This window comes from Sesamum indicum, linkage group LG5 (genome assembly GCF_000512975.1).
Source record: "Sesamum indicum cultivar Zhongzhi No. 13 linkage group LG5, S_indicum_v1.0, whole genome shotgun sequence".
Classification (NCBI taxonomy): Eukaryota; Viridiplantae; Streptophyta; class Magnoliopsida; order Lamiales; family Pedaliaceae; genus Sesamum; species Sesamum indicum.
In genome coordinates this window covers 7,216,217-7,231,576 of record NC_026149.1, presented here as the reverse complement: position 1 = coordinate 7,231,576, position 15,360 = coordinate 7,216,217, and the positions used below count along the sequence as shown (strand labels likewise).

The window sequence follows — 15,360 nt, the reverse complement described above, 5'->3', positions numbered from 1 at the left end:
GACATCACAGGGTGAATAGCATTTTACTCACTGGAAAAACTATAGAGAGGCAAAATTCCTACAACATAAGAATTTAGTGCCTTCCTACTCATTTTTAACCAGACATGTTTTGTTAAGCCAAAACTACCCTTGTATACATATACATCTGAAAATTGACTGTTTGACCACAATGAGAGACAATTCAGCATCAAAGCTTTTATATATAAACACAAAATCAATTACCAGTTGCATTATACTCACTGTTAGAGGACTAGTTACGGCGAGTTGCTCTGGCCCTTCTTTCTTTTTTTTCTTTTCTCCGAGGAAGTTTTTCGTCCAATAAAGTTTTCAGAAGGGGGTTACTTTCTGTTAACCCACTATGTACATACAACAGAAGATGCCAGCATGCGACAGTAAATTGCATGTAATGAGACTATAACTAGATCATTATTTCGGAGGTAATCCGGTGGCCATTGAAACTTATTTCTCTTTTACATAAATACATGGTTGAACGCAAAAATTAGACCTATAACTACATTAGCAGCTCAACCCAAAAACAACACCAGCCGACTGTCGGGAACACTACTACAAGCAAGACGCTCAGACAGTATCCCCCAAGTATAATAGGATCTTTCTATATGATGACATGATAAGATAAATGATATGTTTCTGGAAACTCCGCAAGAGAAAATGTGCCACACGTCTCTAGCTCTCTTACAGTTACAGGTGCCTGTTCTTTCTTTCTGACTTGATTGCCTCATAAGACACCATAACTTCCTTGAATTTTGCTTCAGCAAACTCTGTCGGCAGTAACAAAATCGGCACAGCTAATATGAGTGATCAATCAGATGAAAGATAAACAGTTAGTGTTAGTATCTGCAGAATTCACCACCTTTATTGTCCCGATTCTGATCAGGGTGAAATTCCTTTGCTTTTGTTCTGAAGGCTGACTGTAGATAAACAGGGGAAAGAGAACAGTGAAAAGAAACATTTAGAAACATAAGCCAGGAGCAAACTATTAAGAGTACCAAGTAAAGGTACTGTTATTAATCGAATTCCATCATCAGATATCAATTACTCATAAAGATGCAGCACAAACAACTATAGGGACAACCACCGACCTGAATATAATAAACCTAATATTTTTTCAGCAATGACAAAAGCAGTGTGAACAGAAGTAGATTTGTAAATGATGTATCTTACCTACACTATCACAGCGAAAGATATCTAGGGGCCTGGATTTCAACTATCTAGAGAGTAAGTAGCACGGAACAAACCCACAAACCCTTCAATAATGCGGCCAGTTTACACAGAATTGTAAAATTAAGTGCTTTTTGTCCATTGTCACATTGTAATGAGTTAACTATATCCTACCTAAGATAATGTCAGAAACAGATGATACTACCATAAATACCCTAATCCTACATTTGGAAGGAAGAATTTTTTTGGATGAATGATTTGGAGAAAGATCTCAAATGATCCCATAAAAAAGAATTTGAAACCCATCAATAAACTACAAAACATAGTTATAAAAATAAAAAAAAATTGAAGGATTTGTTAACCTTCCAATTTGGCATTATCCAAACAATCCAAATGATTCATTACTCAATCCAAATGTAACCTAAATGATTTAACCTTAAAGAAACTAAACATGTTCTAGAAATGACTTGCCTCTTCATACTAGTTTTGATCTCAAAGTTACTTCAGAAAGGTCAGAGGCACAAAATCAGCACCTAATTAAAATCTATAAAAATATTAATAGTTTCAAGTTGAAGAAGCCTAAACAGAGCATGTTCAACGTAATTGATAGCTGTCCCTTTTGCACAGAATTTAGTAATTTATTTTTGCCGACACTGGTCTGCAGAATCAAAAAAGAACTCAATCATTATTCATGCTCAGTGACATAGGACAACCCAGCATCAATCGGACACAACCAGTCACTCTATCAGCCATTTCTAACAATTATTAGGTACTTGAATTTCAAAGAAGCATTTAGAAACCAGCCCATTTAATTGATAAAGTAATCAGGTAAGAAAAAAGTAACATAAGTTAACAATAAATGAAAACTTCCACTAAATGCAAGAGTATGAGGATTCTATGGACCATCATTACATTAAGCTACCAAAAGATGTCATCCAGGCAACAGTTTTCCCGCTGTGTTAACCTTGCGTACCATTTTGTTCCCTTCCTTCCAGTGGTCAGAATCATTGACATAAAGACGAAAGAGAATGAAGAGTCATTTACGGAACACAACTATGTCCTTCAGCTCTTTGATTACATTTTCTATCAGGATATCCTAATCTAAAGACAGAAGAGAGTAAGTGAAGCCTATGAAAACATATTTAGCTCTTCAATATCTTAAGCAACTTTCAATTAGTGCATTAGTACCAGATGCTCAAAAGTATCAGCTGAAAAATTATATTGTGAAACTAGAATTGTTTGAGATTGTCTCAGACTATTTGGAAAACTTTGCCTTGGATGAAATTTTATCATGATAACAGGCTACAATTCCTACAGTTCATTTCAGATTCCTATGCACTTATTTGTAGCCATCAATTCGTTGAGCAACATATCATAAAGTATTTTCCCTATAACATCTCTATATAACAGAGATATGCATAAATACTCCTGAAAAGAATCACAATAGTACAATCTAGAACTCTTTTCCTCTCAGATATTCTAAAAATATACAGAACCTCATCCAGTGAGAAGGTTATGAGAAAAGAACATTTTGATGATCCTCCAAAACTCCACTTCTTCCTCTTTTCCAGTGGTAAAACTTCTCAGAAATCAGAATTTAAATCAAATATTTAAATTCATCTCACGTCATTTATCACCTTTCGTTTCTTTTATTTCAGTTTATTTCAAGTGAAACAGGCTATAAACAAGAATAAAAATGTCGTCATAATTGAAATCCGATGAGATAAACTTTTCATCTGTTACCAGATAAGATCGGTATGGATATGTATACATTAGACTCATTGGCAAGTACCTTTATCTCGTCATCTGTGTAAGGTTTTGTCCTCAGCCTGAAAAAGAGGAAGACAGGCAAATCGGCGAACTTACAAATGCACATACCGTTCATATAGTGATGCATGTATCAGATTAAGACTTCTATAAAATAGCAATGAACTGTAATTAAGAAAACCCAGCTAATAAATGCGTACATCATTTTATCAATATGTTGAAGACTGCATAAGATACACAGAACTTTCCCATGCATCCATGAAAATTTATCTCTTTTAAATGGAAAAGAGCATGCCTTCTTCACTGGAGAATGGCATGACTTTTAACACAGGATATCATCCTACTACTTAATTACTTCACTTAACCTATATTGCACCGATCCAGGTACAATCACACATATGCACGCCAAGGACAAAGGATAGCACCATATCCAAAAGTTGTACAGTTAGCCACATATATAGAATACAATAAGACTACAAAACCGCATTGTTAATATAAATAAATCTTTACACTTATATGAAATTTGTACTTCATAACAAAACATTTCTAAAAGTTAGGACACCTACTCATGTTATATTCTCCCAGATGGTTTAAGATCCAATAATTGGATCCAAGTAAAATGAGCAGCCCATTTTGAAAGAAAACTGCAAAAGCCCAAGTCTATTGAAAGTCAGACTCAAAACCCCAGTCATCATTTTCAAACTACATCTTCCACTCTTCCGCCACTGCACAACTTCTGTCTCTCTCTTTTAGTATTTTTTCTCTTATCTCCATCTTCCCCTCCCTTTTCGTGCTTTGTCTCCAACTGCTTTTCTACCTCTTTTGCTTTGCCTTTTTTTCTCTTGCACCGAGGGAGTCTATCTGGAATTAAGCTAAACCTCAAGGGAGAGTATTGTAATCGTCCCATAAAACTTCTCTTCATTCAAAGGAATTTCACTAGTACCAACCATTGTTAGAATAGCGGTGAAACCATTGTGTTAGTAGATTGATTGGGATTTTGTGTATATTTGCCTTATTTATTGTTGCTATTCTTGGTAGGCAGATCAATCATATTTTTACCTTATTTGTAATTCTCTCTAGTCCTAACAATATATAATTGGGACTAGCTCTTCAATGAAAACCAATCCTTTCTCTTCTTCCTATTCAACATGGTATCGAGCAGGTTTACGAAACAAAACCTGTACAACCCTAGCTCACCTGCTTCCCCAACCCACCACTCCACATTCGCCGCCTTTTTTCAATGTCAACCTTGGTTTTTGTCTACTTTTCATTCTAACACACTCTCTTCTTTTTTGCTCTGTAGATATGATCCCTTAAAAAAACAGAAAAAAGAAAGGGTTATATCTGCTGCCACGTGATGCATTCTTAATCTTTGTCCTATACCTCTGTGTGCTTGAACTGTGTGTCTATGGCGTCCTCCTCTGATCTCAAAGGATTGGGACCATGAAATTAAATGGTCGTAATTATGTCTTTGGTCTCAAGCCTTTAAGTTTTTCCTTGGTTCTCAGAATAAGTACTCTCATATCCTTTCCTCTCCTCCAACAACTACTGATGAAAAATTTGCTGCATGGTAACAATTTGATTATTCCATTATGACTTGGTTGCTAAATAGTAAGAAGGAGAATGTTAGTGCCAATGTACTGTTTCTGAGTTCCGCCAAGGAAATATGTATACTCTACAAGATATGTATTCACATGAGAAAAACATTTCTCGCGTGTTTGAGTTATATGAGAAACCTTTTTCTTTAAAAAAGGATGGACGCTCCACAGATTATTGAAAGGTGCCACTGATGAGATTCTCTTATATCATCCTCTCAATTGTGATGCTAAGGCTAGACACGCTCAATGGGAAGAGTTTCTAGTGGCCAAATTTCTATCTGGCCTCGATTCCACCCTACGTGCCACCCGAGATTCTTTGTTGTCTAGTATTCAGTTCCTACTTTATCTAATGCCTTGTCTCAGCTTCTTCGCATTTCCACTGGTTCTGCAGTAGTGCCACCTCCCTGTGAGACCTCCGCTTTGGCTATTTGAGGTCGTGGTTCATCATGTGGCTGCTCATCTAAGGGAGGACGAGGCCGTGACTCAGATATCTCTCGTGGATCTCGATATTGTGAGCATTGTGGTAAAACCAATCATGTTTCTGAGAAATGCTGGATTAAACTTGGCAAGGCTGAGTGGGCCAATGCTCTTTCTAGTGAACCTAACGTATCAGTTCCGGAGTCTGATCAAGTTTCCGTGAGTCGAGAGACATATGAGTGACTTATCCATCAACCTATTGCCCACTCCACTTATTCAACTGCTACTCCATTTCCAGGTGTTTTTGCTGCTTCTCATGGTAAGCTATAGTTAGTGGATTCCAGAGCCACCACTCATATCAATGGAAACAAATCTTGTTTTACCTCTTTATCTATGTCTACGTTATCCCCTGTACGCCTTGCTAATGGCACTCATTCTCCTGTTTCTAGCTCCAGTATCATTCATCCCTCCAAAGATCTTACCCTTTGATGATGTTCTCTTTGCTCCTCGTTTCCCATCAGTCTAATGTCAATAAGTCAACTTACCAAGTCTCTTAATTGTTTGGTCACTTTCTTTCTTTCATATCGTGTGTTTCAGGACTTGTAGACGAAGAAGGATTGGTGGCGGACATGAGGGTGATGGCCTATACGACTTGGATACTACGACTACACCTGTGAGTGCTTGTGCCCTCTCGTCATCCATCTCTCCTTTTCAATGGCATTATGGCCTTGGACACCCCTCCTTAGCTAAGTTGAAACAACTTTGACCCCTTGAGTCTTCTGTTTCTAAGTTCAAATGTGACTCAAACATCATCTTGTCTCCTATCCGTCTAGAGTCAATAATCGTAGTTCCTGTCCATTTGATCTTGTCCACTCTGATTCTAGGGATCTAGTCGTATCGAGTCTTTTGGTGGTTTTAGATATTTTATTAGCTTTAGTGGTGATTACTCTAAGATGACTTGGCTTTATTTACTTAAAGATAGGTCTGAAGTTTCTAATGTGATCACCTCCTTCTATAATGAAAAAAAAAAAAAAAAAAAACTCAGTTTTCTGCCAACATTCGTGTTATTCGTACTCATAATGCATTGGAATTCAAAATGATGCTTCCGTTTTTTGTGCATCGCATGGCATCCTACATCAAACTTCATGCCGCCATACCTCACAACAAAATAAAAAAAAAAAAAAAAAAAAAAAAAAACTCAGTTTTCTGCCAACATTCGTGTTATTCGTACTCATAATGCATTGGAATTCAAAATGATGCTTCCGTTTTTTGTGCATCGCATGGCATCCTACATCAAACTTCATGCCGCCATACCTCACAACAAAATGGTGTGGCAGAACGTAAGCATCAGCATATTTTGGATGTTGTTGCATGCACACTTATGTCACACATGAATGTTCCTAAGTTTTTCTATGGGGATGTTGTGCTTACTGCATGTTTTCTAATAAATCGAATACCTTTTAGAGTTCTGTATGGAGATATATCATACTCTTGCCTATACGCCAGTAGGCCTCCTTTTCACGTTTCACCACGGGTTTTTGGATGTATGTGTTTTGCACATAACTTAGCTCATGGTATTAATAAATTAACTCTGAGGTCTGTCAAGTGCATCTTTATAGGTTATTCCCGCCTCCAAAACGGGTATCGTTATTACGATCCTGTAACTCATAGATCGTTCACTTCTGCTGATGTAGCGTTTTTGGAGTCCACTTATTATTCAACTGACATAGACAAAAACATCACTGATAGGACTTCCCCCTCTACCCTGGTGCCTCTTCCATTCACTGCGTCTCCTTTGGTACCTATTTCCAAACATTCCTCTCGACCTCTACAAGTGTATGTTCGACGTCGCCAAGTACCGCCACCACGCTTGATGATTCTGCTCATCCATCGTCTCTTCCTGTAGCTCCTCCTTCCTCTCTACCTACTCAGCCAGACGATGACCTTCCTATTACTCTTTGCAAAGGTAAACGTTCCTGTACCGCACATCCACTAGCTAACTCCATTTCTTATGACCACCTCAGCTCACTTTTTCGTACGTTTGCTGCGTCACTCTCTAGTAATTTTGTCCCCAGGACTTACCATGAAGCAGTATTACACCCTGAGTGGAAGCTGGCAATGGATGAGGAAATGTCAGCTCTAATTTCTCGAGGCACTTGAATTTGGTTTTACAGATGTTAGGCAGACCATTCAGTAATTGTCCAACGAGGACCATCCGGTATAGTTATTGTGGTTGTCTATGTTGATGACATTCTAATCTGGAAGTGACATTAAGGAAATAGAGAAGACGAAGGCATATCTGCAACACTTTGTTACCAAAGACATGGGACATCCTAAATATTTCTTGGGCATTGAGACTACTCATGGCAAAAATGGTATCTCTAGAAGGTACGCCCTTGACTTACTCCAAGAAACTGGCTTACTTGGGACCAAACCTGTTGATAATTCTACAGAATTCAACTCTAACTTTGGAATGACAATGGTATGTATTTTGAAGACAAGGCCAAATACAGACGACTCTTTGGGAAGCTAATATATTTAACCGTAACGAGACTGGACATCTCCTTTGCTGTGGGCATAGTGAGTCAATTTATGGATAGACCCCAAATTATCCACGGGAAGCTGCACTCAGGGATACTCAAATATGTTAAAGCTGCTTCAGATAGAGGTTTGTTGTTCAAAAAATATGGTCATCTAAGAATAGAAGCTTATTTACATGTTGATTATGCTAGCTCTAGAAATAATAGAAGATCTACATCTGGATACTACACCTATCTTGGGGGAAATTTAGTTACTTGGCAAAGTAAAAAAGCAAACCACTGTTACTCGGTCTAGTGCAGAAGCTGAGTACAGGGCTATAGCTCTAGCTCATATTGCTAGTGAGATGATGTGGCTAAAAAATTTATTGGGAGAATTGGGATTCTTGTACGATGAGCCACTACCTATGTACTGTGATAATCAGGTTCAGGTAGCCATTCATATTGCAAGCAATCCAGTATTTCTTGAAAGGACAAAACATATTGAAGTTGATTGTCATTTCGTCCTTGAAGCAATGAGTGGAAGAATTTGTACTCCATTTACTCCTTCATTAGAACAAACAGCAGATGTGTTCACCAATGCTTTAGGACGCAGGCAATTTCAGTTCTTATGTAGCAAGCTGAACATGGTTGATATATATGCTCCAGCTTGACGGGGACTGTTAGAAGATTGATTAGGATTTTGTATATATTTGCCTTATTTTGGTAATCAATCATATTCTTATGTTATTTGTAATTCTCTCTAGTCCTAACACTAAATAATCGGGACTAGCTCTTCAATGAAAATCAATCCTTTCTCTTCTTCCTATTCAACACATTGAAAACTAACATATCTAAAGTGTCAACAGAACCAACTATACAAATTCAGCTGCTAGACTTGAAGCAAAAGCATTTCCCACTCCTGTTTCATCCTTCTTTCAATTGTTAGAACAATGTGCACCTCCCTCCTTAAAATAGGAAATGAGTGAAACTTTTATTAAGTGAAATTTCTAGAATAGGGGTAACAAAACAATATAAATTTCATCATTAGTGATGTCGCTGGCATGAGCCATATATGACACAGTCAGGTCTCAACCATCCTGCAGCCTTTCTTACAGGATAGACAATAGAAGCCTATCATCATTCATCACATACTTCTAACATTGTTGGCCAGTCAAACAATTCTAGGCTACAAACTGAAAATTTCTGAAGACAAAAACTAGTCACTTCATGATTCTTGCTTAGCAACAAATTAGCTGTAATTTCATATCTGGAACAAAATATATACCTGTCAAGACCAAGGACTGAATAATGATGTGATAATGGAGCTCTTGCATTGGCTCTAGGTGTTTCCCCAAAATTACTACCGTTATGATCTCTGAATGAAGTATCTGCCTTCCAGTACCAATCATTCCTCTGAAAGTGTTGATGGTAGGCACCTGGACCATTTTCTTGCCAGCTCTCATAACTCCTTTTAAACTTATTTCTCTCTCTGTTGAATACACTTTGCATTCGCCGAATTCGCTCCTAAGAAAAAGCATAAGATTTGTCAATATAGTAATAAAATTTGCTATATAAAATTAAACTCATTCTTTAGCCTAGTTATTGATTATGAAATGATAGAGATACTGTAACTTAACAGAAACGACATTTCCATGAAAGAAAAGGTCAACTACCTTATTGCTTTTATCAAAGTGTGAAGGCAAGGAGCTAGCTTTGTTCTCAAAGAAGAACAAGCTATTATCAACTTATTTCTTGAGCAAAAGACAACAGAAAGGAGAAAAAGAAACTCCATGACGTAGTACAACTACAAGTGTTTAGAACACTTAATCAGAGAAATGCATCATCCACATGCACAGTTAGAAGCCAAAAGTATGGTAGCATACCCACTTTAAGTTATAATATTATTCTCTTGCTACTGCTGCAATTACAGCCAAAATTTTCAAACCAACTTGGGAGAACTATGCAAGCTGCTTCGGATGGATTACAGCCTTCTAAAAACTTCAGTCTAGAAAAAGAGAAGGGAAGAACTGAAATAACCAATAAAAGGTCATCTACATTTGCTGGTTATTTCAGGAGATCCTGGTAATTTTGTCAAACCATAGAGATCTCTTGGTTCAACTTTTATTTCTATGTACGAAATCAATGTTTTGGGATCTTCTTTAATTAGGAGTTGGTGAAAATACACCAAATCGTTTTTGAATGCGCTAGGTAGGCTGAATCATAGTTGAGAAAAGGACTTCCTTTTGTTCTAATGTTTCCTAGTTATTATCCAAGTCAAGTCATGTGTCAAAGAAAATGTTTCAAGAAAACCATAAACACAGTTTTTAACTTTTGCACTTAATGGCGAGACTCCATTAATCAGAAATCAATCTTTTCCCTTAAACCTTCTTTTATTTTCTTGAAATCTCCAATCTGTTTACCTGCTGGGAAATCAATTTAGCGACCATCAACTTGTGTATAACTTTATATCACTTCAGCTAGAGGTTCTCAAATAAATTAGAAGCAGTTTCTTATCTTTCTCTTTATTCTACAAGAAGAGGCACCCATCAAGATCAGAAAGAGATAAAAGGAAGACATATAGAGAAAACTAGAGCTAATAGCATTGGCAGCCCAATTATTCAGCCACACAAAAATTTCTCCCCTGCCATAGATCATTATTTTTTTTGGGATAATTACCGTGTCCACTCTTGAGGTTTTATCTTTATTGGTAGCTCCCTTACATTTGAAAAATTATATTTATCACACTAACACACAGTAAAGAATCCTAAAGTTCTTAATGAAATGACTCTTTGATTCTAGATAACCAAACCTCCCTTGAGATATGTAACCTGTTCACCTTTCCTAAGATATGTCAAATTACAACTACACCCTTTTTGAAGTTTTTTCATTTTAAGACCCCCTATAATTTAATGTTTTTCCTAACATAATATCTAATTTTTAAGGTAACTCTTACCATCAAGCAAGCTGCACTTCAATATACAAACTCAATTCATAACATTGCATGAAATATAAAAGAAGTCAATATATACATATGTATATGCGTATCTTAAATAGATATTCTTTCTTTTGAACAATGTCTTAAATTAGATTTTTACAGAGAACAAAAGCAAATTCAAAAAAGTCTTACCACTCTCTCCATTTCTTCTTCATATTCTTCTTGCATGCGACGATTATATCTTCTCCATGCTTCCTCTTGAAAACTAGTTCGAAAAGAGCGTCCATCCTTCCATGATGATTGAGACCTGCTCAACTTTTTGCAGTCGAGTAACATTCCAGGTCAGAAGATGTTAATTAAAAATTGGTTTAGGAGCTGTTCATGAAACATTATATATTGTCAGCTATGCACATGCAACTGCACTACTACATTTCTCCAAAAAAACTGAAAAGATAAATAAAGAACTATAAGTCCAATGATTACCTGAGAGTAGAACCAATCAACTGTTCTTCGTAATTGGGTAACCTGCAACATTTGTTAAAAATTACAAAAACAGTCCACAAGACAATAGCACAGGAATGTTTAATCAACCAAATCATAAACTTCAACCACCAGATGGACCTTTCAACAACAAAGGCAAAGTCTTACTAGATAAATTTGTACATAAACAGTAACATCTCAAACTTTTGGTTTATTTTGCATGAAATCTCACATGGCACTGAATTCTTTCATGTTCCTTCACGCAATTATTTTCCAATTACATTTTTTTTTGTATTAATGGTAAATAAATTCCACAGCATCATTTTGTAAAAATCTAATTACAATAACATTTGAAAAGCTACTATTACAAGTTTAGTGCCAATAACTTATGACTTAGTCACTTAGTCTAGTCTTAGCTGCATTGTACAATCCAACCACCCTCCTTGAATGTCTTTACCTCATTATGTAGTAGAGTTAGATGAATATATTTGTTGTTCTCTAAATGCAATAATAGAGGAAAAACAAAAAAACAAGATAAGGGTATATGGCATCCATACATGCAATATAATCTAACAATTGATCTCCCCGCAAGTTTTAATCCATTCCAATCCTCCAAGTTTGACTAACTACAAATCGTAAATTGAGGAAATTTTTCAATGAAGTGATAGTTGTTCTGTCCAAAACCTCGTTCCTATACCTTCAAGGAATATAGCAAACTTGGAGGGGAGGTTTTCTTAATTTCAAAAGGGAAAAGGGTATAGTCAGTAAGTAGTCTAACTCTCAAATGAGTAGTAGTAATTGACACCAAGGATTTTCCTTCTTTCATTATATTCCATAACTTATGAGAGCTAAAGGACCGGGAAGGCAATACAAGAGATGATGTATGCTTGGAGTTGAATTTTTATACTTCTACGGTCAAAATTAAATGACAATTTGTAATCATAAAGGGACTATGATAGCCAAGATTGAAATGAATCTGTTTAGTTATCAAATAATCCCTTCTCCCATAGAAAGGTAGCCGTAGCTGGACCATGAACCTCAAAGTTCTTTTTGTTCCTTTTAATTCTTGATCTAATTAAGAAGGTACCAGTTTTTCATTCAGAAATTAGCTTTAGTGGCTGACCACCCTTACTACTGCTAGAGATCCTAAACACCCTTTAAAGCGAATTACGGTCAGAGAAAATATTGTAAATGGTATATTTGTCAACAGAAGAAAACTTTATCATAGCAGTTCAATGTCGTAGAACTACTATAGCATTCTACATAAAGCTTTCTCCATCAAATCAGTAACATCAGGATACATGCAGCATACATATCACCTGAAGAATTCTCAGAATTATTCAACAATTCATCCTTTAATTTTTCAGAAGATGTAATCATAGACATCAATCAAACCTTAAGATCAATGCTGGGCATTTCATAATTTTTAAAGTCTAAATACTGAACTTAACAATCCCACACTCAGGCTTTTCGCATTTCCTAATTCTGATATTAACAATTAAATACCTTACCAAGATTAACATGAATTCTATACACCATTTCCACAATAAAACACTGCACTCAGCTTATTCAATAGTTTGAAAAGCACAGCAAAAGCTTCAAGAATATCAAGGTCCTCTGTCTGCAACTTGCATTGTCTTATAACTAGCTTTCCTTTTTGCACTCATCACATATGCACCATAAACAACTTCTCAGCAAGCACCACCCACACCACCGTCACTTCTCAGTCGTCTAGCCACCACTTTTACATGACACACAACCCAATGAACAGCATATTTCATAGATCACCTACCTAGAACAGTCACTAAATCCCAAAAACTAGCAATCCTGCCAAGGAAGCTCTAAAACCTTTTCGTCTATTTTGGCAAAAAAAATTATATCATAAAATTTAATACTCATCATAGTAAGGTTCCAAACATTTCCGTTTCCTATATAGGCTACACATAGTTTTCAGTCAAAATCACATGCTGAAACAAGAATCATATCTGAGAACAATTTTGAGATGTTATATCTGTGCCGAACCATTTAAGATTCAGGTAACCACATCTAGCATATGGTTCGCAACTTCACCGAACACAAAAATATCTAGTCTCCAGCAAATAGAACTTCTGAAAGTAATCATGTTTTACAAACATTACCATTTTCATCCTTATTGTAAACAAAGTAACATGCCTATCTATGCATAAAACATGGGGGCCTAATACAGCAAGAAGAATCATAAAAAACAACCAATAACTACTAATAAATTATCAAGACTTCAATTAAACTAAAATCCCAAAGTCCTAAAAGCTGAATAACTAACTTAATTATCAAAAAGCTCTTAATGCTCATGCCTTTGTAATGCATGCAAATCCCACGACAAAAATTTCAACTAAGCTAAACAACAATTTGAACAGAGAGAGACATAATTGAACAAACGCAAAAGGCTTACTGCGAAGGTAGTAACAGTGGCTCCTATTAACCCAAAAACTAGAATTCCCCATAGCCTCATGCCCTCTTCTTTCTCCTGATAACCTCTGTTGGGTTGCGGCCTTGGATTATCCCCGTTCCATTTATCGCCTTCCTCTTTGCTCATTCTCTTCTATCTTTATTCTATCCGGCTCCAGGAAAAACTCAATTCAAGAATTTCTATCGACCGATGATGACAACTCCGACTGATTGAAATCACAATGTTGAAACCATTTGCATCCCCAAATTTATCGCATGGTAAAGTGAATTCCTTCCACCGCCATAAAGATTTTAATTGAATATGACCTTTTCCTATCTCTCCGCTCTTCAATTTTTTATTATTTTCTTTTTTGTGTGAGGGTCTAAACGCAAATTGGAATTTAGATTGATCGGGACCGTTGACTTTTCATGTTACGGTTGGGATCGCGGCCGAGTTGGAGGTCCTTTTACAAGTAATTCATTTTAAGTGTTTATTATTAATTTTTTATTGCAAATAATTCAAAAAATATTTATATATATAATTTAATATCTTTTTAAGTATTTAAACTAAATTCATTTAAATAAAAAATTATAGAATTGTACTTACTAATTTCTTTTGTTCACCTTCATATTACTTTTATTTAAATTTATGACGTGATTTTAGTTTATTTGGAGTAAATATTTTTTTGATAATCATTATTTTATTTTGAGTAAATTTTATTTTGATAATCAAATTTTGTCGTTAATATCGTTTTATACTTATTTAGTACCCAATTTTTATCATTAATATCACTTGGTGTCCGATGTATTTTTTTTGATCTTTTTATTTAATGATCATTTTACCACGAGATACTAAATTGAAAATAATTAATGCGCCAAAGAAAAATTCGCATAAATTTTAATTAATATATTTTCTACCATTTGACTTTCAACTTTTATATTTGAATATTATGCCACATAATATTTTTTTTTGTTATTTTGCACTAACTATTCTTGATCTTGAAAATTCACTAACTTTATTTATAAATATTTTTAAGATAACTCAATTTTTAGTAATTAATTATACTAAAAGTAAACTTTGAGACACATTGCTATCTTAAAAGAAATTTAATTTTTATTTTTATTTTTGAAAAATTATAATATAAAATTTATGCTCTTGAATATAAATTTAAGTTTTTACAATCAAATTTCAATATTTCGATTAAATGCAAAAAAATTACTTATTTCTGTACCTTTATTATATTAATTAAAAAATCATTACTGCTTGAAATCTATCTTTTTGAATGAATTTAATTGATTATTTATATATATTATTTAATAATAATTTTTACAAATATTACAAATAAACAAAGGATACCAAAAATAATAAAGATATAAGAATCGTGGAAATATAATATGAAAATAAAATGTCAAATGGTTAAAATAAAGATATAATATATTGATCGATATTTGTGCGATTTTTCTTAGGTTCATTTATTATTTTTATTTTAAAATTTAAAGGTACAATCGTCTTTATTTAAAACAATTAACAATAGAAAAGAAATAAAAAGTATAATTAGGTACCAAATCAATATTAACAATGAAACTTGGTACAAATTAAGTTAATTATAATTACTTAGTACTAAAGTAATATTAATAATAAAATTGGGTATTGATGGGGATTACCTACTAAAAAGACAAAAAAGCCCTTCATTAAGGGCAAAAACCAACATATCGGAAGGGCCATTCATGACCAGGTGGAGGCTGCACAAAAATGAATTTCTCCTTAAAGGGATCAACATTGGATTTAAGAGTTTCTAAATAACTACAGTCTTTTCGAGCTGACAAATAGAAAAAGCTTCTATCCCCTGATCTTTTTTAGGTGGTAAAAGAATATAAGGACAAAAAATTGTCAAAATTGGTTCGAAGCGATGAACCCACGTTATTATAACAAAAAGAACGATGTGGCTGATGAAGTTAGGGGATAATTGCATAGGGCAAAAATTCAAGCCCTGAAGAATTTTGGATACAGATACTGCTAAAGGAAGGCATAAACCAA

General features: G+C 34.9%; 1 protein-coding gene across 2 annotated transcripts; it reads right to left on the bottom strand.

Moving 5' to 3' along the window:
• Window positions 427-13,683, bottom strand: LOC105162195. 2 transcript variants are annotated; one of them, XM_011080167.2, is made up of 7 exons: window positions 13,327-13,683; window positions 10,899-10,940; window positions 10,608-10,730; window positions 8,766-9,004; window positions 2,923-3,008; window positions 872-929; window positions 427-779 (listed from the first exon to the last, which is right to left on the bottom strand). In XM_011080167.2, the coding sequence occupies exons 1-6, from the start codon at window positions 13,468-13,470 to the stop codon at window positions 892-894; spliced, it is 672 nt and encodes a 223-aa protein (XP_011078469.1). In that variant the 5' UTR covers window positions 13,471-13,683; the 3' UTR covers window positions 427-779; window positions 872-891. The 2 variants fall into 2 exon arrangements, with proteins under 2 accessions (XP_011078469.1, XP_011078468.1); XM_011080166.2 differs by having other exon boundaries at window positions 2,972-3,008; window positions 13,327-13,679.

Coding starts and splice junctions, on each gene's coding strand:
- LOC105162195 (XM_011080166.2), bottom strand. CDS start 13,470: ATGAGCAAAGAGGAAGGCGATAAATGGAACGGGGATAATCCAAGGCCG. Junction 10,731..10,898: donor TTGATTGGTTCTACTCTCAG/GTAATCATTGGA, acceptor GACTGCAAAAAG/TTGAGCAGGTCTCAATCATC. Junction 930..2,971: donor ACACAGATGACGAGATAAAG/GTACTTGCCAAT, acceptor GTTTATCTACAG/TCAGCCTTCAGAACAAAAGC.